At 43.8% G+C, this 6,094-nt stretch overlaps 1 protein-coding gene across 1 annotated transcript in view; it reads left to right on the top strand.

Annotated features, from left to right (window-relative positions):
* The window catches only part of Dnah14 (dynein axonemal heavy chain 14), a 229,533-nt gene extending 223,749 nt beyond the window's left edge, over window positions 1-5,784 (top strand). The window contains exons 80-81 of the mRNA XM_013346965.1: window positions 4,649-4,795; window positions 5,587-5,784. Of these exons, the coding sequence (XP_013202419.1) occupies window positions 4,649-4,795; window positions 5,587-5,784 (345 nt within the window). The remainder of the gene's footprint in view (window positions 1-4,648; window positions 4,796-5,586) is intronic.
* Window positions 5,785-6,094: the final 310 nt, after the last annotated feature.

The following is a 6,094-nucleotide window of genomic DNA, read 5'->3' as shown; positions in this document are numbered from 1 at the left end:
CACCAGACCTCATTACAGATGGTTGTGAGCCACCATGTGGTTGCTGGGAATTGAACTCAGGACCTTTGGAAGAGCAGGCATTGCTCTTAACCTCTGAGCCATCTCTCCAGCCCCCGATGGATTTTCTAAATTTTTACTTTGTTTCCTGCTACTCTATTGAAAGCTTTTTGCTGAAGTCCATCGGGTCTTTCAAGAATGAAATAATTTTATCTGCCAGAAGGAATGGTGTCCTGATTAGTTTTTTGTCAGCTCGACACAAGGTCAAGTTATCTGAAAAGAACCCTCAATGGAGAAAATGCCTCCATCGGGTTGCTTGCGGGCAAGTCTATAGGGCATTGTTTTGACTAAGGAATGCTGTGGATGTTCCAGCTCCTGGGGGAAGTGCTACCCCTGGGCAGATGATCCTGGTTTATAAGAAGGGCTGAGCAAGCTTGGGGAGCAGGCCAGGAAACAGTATTATTCCATGGCCTCTACTTCAGTTCCTACCTCCAGGTTCCCTACCCTACTTGAGCTATCTTGGCTTCCTTCAGTGGACCGTGACCCGAGATATTTAAGCTAAATAAATTCTTTTTCTCCCTACGTTGCTTTTGGTCACGGTCTTTAACACAGCAACAGAGATCTGTCTAAGAAAGTTTTACTTCCTTCCTGATTTGTCTCTTTTACACCTTTTTCTTGTATTCTTTTTTTTTAAGATTTATTTATTTACTATGTATACAACATTCTGCCTCCATGTATGCCCACATGCCAGAAGAGGGCACCAGATCTCATTACAGATGGTTGTGAGCCACGTGGTTGCTGGGAATTGAACTAACAACCTCTGGAAGAGCAGCCAGTGCTCTTAACCTCTGAGCCATCTCTCCAGCCCTTTCTTTTATTCTTGAACACTCTATTCAATATGAGTGAAGATGAACTCTTGTGCTGTTTTTACATCTCTAGCATACTGTTACTATAAGCTGTAGATCACCTTTATTTTAAGGAGGAAGGCTCTGTCTTTCCCTAGTTAGCTCAGGATCTTTATCATGAAGGTATGTGGAATTTTTTTTTTTTTTTTTGATTTTTCGAGACAGGGTTTTTCCGTAGCTTTTGGTTCCTGTCCTGGAACTAGCTCTTGCAGACCAGGCTGGCCTCGAACTCACAGAGATCCGCCTGCCTCTGCCTCCCGAGTGCTGGAATTAAAAGGCGTGCGCCACCACCGCCCGGCAGTATATGGAATTTTTAAACACTTTTTCTGCCTTCTGTTGAGGTGATCGTGTGATTTATTTTTACATTTATTAATTACATTTATATTGATTTGTATGTTATTGTGTAACATCTTATTCTTTTGGCTTTTTGAGAGGCCCGCCACCCAGCTCCCAAATAACACAGAGGCCTATTCTTAGTCATGAATGATTGGCCTTAGCTTGTTTCTTGCCAGCTTTTCTTAAATTATCCTGTCTACCTTTTGCCTCTGGGCTTTAATCTTTCTCTATATCTATATACCTTTCCTTCCTTCCTTCTTCCCTTCCTTCCTCCCTCCCTCTCTCTTTCTCCATGACTGGCTGGGTGGCTAGGCCCTAATGTCCTCCTCTCCTTGTTCTCTTGTTCCTCTTTCTCCTTCCAGATTTTTCCTTCTATTTACACTCTCTGCCTGCTAGCCCTGCCTACCCTCACTCCTGCTTTGCTACTTGCCATTCATCTTTTTATTTGACCATCAGGTGTTTCTGACAAGCAAAGAATTACAACTTCACCGTTAATCAAGTGCAGCATAAACACACTGAAAATAATATTCCCAACAGTATGTCAAACCAACCTTGCATCCCTGGGGTGAACCAGCTTGGCTGTGATGTATGATCTTAATGCGGTCTTAAAAGCAGTTTCCATGTGTTTTGTGAAGCTTTCTTGTATATGTTCATTTGGGAGAATAATCTGCCAGTTTCTTGTCTTTATTCCAGTTCAGGACCAGCCTTCTGCTGGCTCCACATAAAGAGCTTGGTAATGTTCTTCCCTCTCTATTTAATGGAGGCTGACAGGTATCACAATCAGGTCTTCTTCAAAGCTGGAAGATTTAGCTCCAGCCTTAACTGTTACTTTGCACTGAGACTTTTATTAATCAATGCTTTTTTTTCCTTCCTTGTTTGCTATGGATAAGTTTAGAGTGATATATTCTAGCTTTAATTTCTGTAGATCATAGGTGCTTAGAAATTTATCCATTTTGTCTAGATTTTCTGATTTGTTGGGAAGTCTTTAAATTTTCAAAGCATTCCCTAATAATCTGGCTTCCATTTGTTAAAATCAACGACAGAATGTGTTGTTGATTTTATTAATTTGCACCTTCTGTTTCTCTTGGTTAATTTGACTAGTGTTTGATCAATCTTGTTGAATCTTTCAAAGAACCAGCTGTTGTCTGGTTAATGTGTGTTGGTCTTTGCATCTCATTCACCCTGCTCTGGTTTGTATCATTTGTTGCCATCTGTGGACTTGGGTTTGGCTGCTCCTTGCTTTTCCAGAGCTTGGAGGTTATTTATTTAAAATCTGTTTTTTTAATCTAAATACAAGGAGCTGCAAGACTCTCCTGTCAGGACTACTGCCTTCATTGTGCCCTAAAGGTTCTTTCTGGTGGGCTACGTTCTCATTTCCATTTCATCCTAGGAATTCTTTAATTTCTCCCCGGATTTCTTCAATGACCTAGTTTGGTGACTGTCCTGGCTAAATCTTGAAATTTTCCAATTTTCATGTACATGTTTTGAATTAAGTTCCATTTGTTTCTTTGGGGACCTTGGCATTTGAGTGCTTCAACTATTTTCCAGGATCGAGAGGCTGTCTGCTTCTAGGGTGCTGGGGTAGAGTGTCACTCAGTCTGTTTGTGGGGTGCTGGATGGAGTGTCACTCAGTCTGCGGGGTGCTGGGTGGAGTGTCACTCAGTCTGTTTGTGGGGTGTCAGGGTAGAGTGTCAGTTTGTTTCTGGGGTGCCAGGTGTTGTGTCACTCAGTGTTTCTGGGGTGCTGGGTGGAGTGTCACTCAGTCTGTTTGTGGGGTGCCGGGGTAGTGTCACTCAGTCTGTGGGGTGCAGGGGTAGTGTCACTCAGTCTGTGGGGTGCTGGATGGAGTGTCAGTCTGTGGGGTGCTGGGTGGAGTGTCACTGTTTGTGGGGTGCTGGATGGAGTGTTAGTCTGTTTGTGGGGTGCTGGATGGAGTGTCACTCAGTCTGTGGGGTGCTGGGTGGAGTGTCACTCACGCGTTGTTGTGCTGTACATATCCTCTGATTTGTAATGCTCCTCTTTTTCCTACTCTTTTTGTTCAATATTTGTGAATTTTCATGATGGGTTCCCTTCACTTGAGTTTATGTTCAGGGGGAAGGTTGGCTGCAGAAACAACTATGATGGTTTGATACAAGTTAGCTGCAGAAGGTGACACCTAGTAAGGTTTGAAAAGAGGAGTCCCAGAGTCCTGGCTAGGGAAAATGTCTATTTAATAGTAAAGTAAAAGAGTGAGGTACACACAGAACATAGACAAGGAATGAAAAGGGTCAGCCTAAAGGCTAGAAGTCGAAAAGATACTGTAGATTTGAGAAGGGGGCAGATGTTAGATGTTAAGTGGAAAGTATGTAAGAAGGTCCTTGCTTCTTTCTGCTTTACCCCAAGAACCACCATTGGTTTAGGTGAAGTAAGAGAGCTTCCATTTACTTTTAAATGGCTCTTTGCAGAGTTCCTTACAAACCGTGTTCTTCAGAGAAAAGCCCTACGCATCTAGCTGTGGAGGCTCACAAGTGTGATCCCAGAATTTGGGAAGTGAAAGCAAGAGGATCAGCAGTTCAAGGCTCCTCTCAGTTACAGAGCAAATCCCAGGCAAGCCTGGGCTACACGAGACCCTGTCTCAAAAGAATACCAAGGCCAAATCATGGGGTTATAACTGGAATCATGTTATCAAATATACAGATTAACATCTCCCATGATTTATAAGACACTAGAACAAGTTCACCAGGTGAAACTTGTCATTTACCTAAATGGTACGGGGGAAAAAGAATAAAAAGCATTTTACAATTCCCAAAAAGACTTTCATAGGATAAATGAAAATACAAAATTATTTCTTGGCATTTAGCTTGCACCTCCAGAGGTCACAGTCCAGAAAACAGAATCTAAAAGAGGTCCCTGAGCACACTGTGTCTACACAGCAGTTCCATACCAATGAGCTGGCCCAGATCAGCAGTGCTCCTCTTGTCTGTGGACTCAGCACACTGGCCAGAGAAGCAGACAGGCTCCTGAGCAGTGCCTGCTCATCTTTCCTGCCCTCCGCCCAGGCCAGCAGCAGCATGACACATGTGCCATCAGAGCTACTGGCAATTTTCTTTCCTAATTTATACTCCAAACTAAAGACTTATTTTTTTCTGTATCAATATGCTATAGAATTGTTTCCAACCTTTTCTCAATTCCCTTGCTACCTAAGGGAGCCCCATGAGAAAGACAGGTAGGTTTGAGCACAACTTACCAACTCCTTTCATAGTTAGTTGCTTTTTCCCCTCTAAGAAACCTTAGAAATTTGGAGTCTGGTTTCACCTCAGCATTCAGGGCAACACGAGGCTGGTATGTACTTCACGGAGCTGGGGCGGGGAGGGGGGAGGTTGAGGCTCATGGCATCTGAAAGAAGCAGCCTGACCCTTGTCTCTCATCAGGCCCAAGACCACTCTCCCAGTGGAGTGTGTGTTTTCGGTTTGTTCATTGAGGGGGCACGGTGGGACCCTGAACAGGAAGTGCTGGAAGACTCGCTACCCGCTGACCTACGCTGTGAATTCCCTGACATCTGCTTTTTGCCAACCGAGGTAATCCCCTAGCTTGATAAAGAATTCCCAAATTTCTGAACTCCTGTGAAAAGACTGGCTATCGGCACAGACCAAGTTCTCAGCACAAAGGAACAGAGGGCAGGGAATAAAAGACAAAGACGGGAGACAGAGGGTGAGGGAGAAGGGGACAGGGGACAGGGGTTTCTGTCCCAGAGGGATAAAGGACTGCCTCTGGATAGAGAGGAGACATGACATAGGAAAACGGCAGTTTATAAAGGTACAAGGGGGTTAGGATGGGTAATTTTAATTGGGAATGTTAATTAGGACACATGAAGGGGGGGCTTTTGATTGCTGGACTTCAATACTTTGATAGCTGAGCCTTGGCAGTCAGCCTCAGGAGATGGAATGGCTAAATAATCAAGTAGACCTTGGCGGCTCACTTTAGGAATGTAATCCAGTGGGCTTTAGCAAGGGAGAGGGAACAGGGGAAGGCCAAGGCCTGCCAGAGCCGTGCTCAAGTCATGCTCAGTCTATGAGAGTCCCTTTAAATTAAGAATGCACTTTGACAGAACAGCACAATACCGTAACAGGTCTACAACATGCTGAACTGATGTCCAGTGTCACCTCAGGGACGTCCTAACGAAAGGGACATCCTAACAAAAGCTATCGTGCTATCTCTATTTTAACTTCTCTAGATGCCATCTCAACCTGCAACTGCACTACCATCAATTAGTACAAAGACCATATGTAATTCCTAACAAATACCTACTCTCAGAAATGTGATCTGTCTGTTCTCTTAATGTGATGTGACCAGGACTCTTTCTTTTTAGATTGAAGCATCCCAAGCTTCTGACTACACAGACTCAGAACTCCATACTTTTGAATGTCCAGTTTTCCAAACACCTGAGAGGTCAAGAAACACTACTGGTTCACCAAACTTATTAACATCCGTGCATTTACCAACGAAGAAGCCTCCCAGTCACTGGATCACCATGCAGGTTGCACTGCTGTGTGAAAAGAATGAATGAAATAAATATCCATACCAAACAGTTTGTTTGGGCTCTAACCCAATACATCAAGACATTCACCTGTGGGGAAGAGCCCAGTAGTAACATCAGCACAGCACATGTGTGGGAGTCTTCATGAGGTAAACAGTGTCTGTGCTGGCTTTCAAAGAACACCGGGGCTTCTGCTATGAATATATATTTGCTTCCAAGGGTTGCAAAACCCACAATAGTTTTCAGGCACTTGGTGTTCTTAAACAGCAAAAAACTAAAAATGACCAGTTTTTGAGAATTGGGACTTCTGCCCCTACTCCTAAACTCTCAGATTCTAACA

Source organism: Microtus ochrogaster, chromosome 6 (genome assembly GCF_000317375.1).
Source record: "Microtus ochrogaster isolate Prairie Vole_2 chromosome 6, MicOch1.0, whole genome shotgun sequence".
Classification (NCBI taxonomy): Eukaryota; Metazoa; Chordata; class Mammalia; order Rodentia; family Cricetidae; genus Microtus; species Microtus ochrogaster.
The sequence above is the reverse complement of the archived record's forward strand: the minus strand, read 5'-3'. Positions and strand labels throughout refer to the sequence as shown.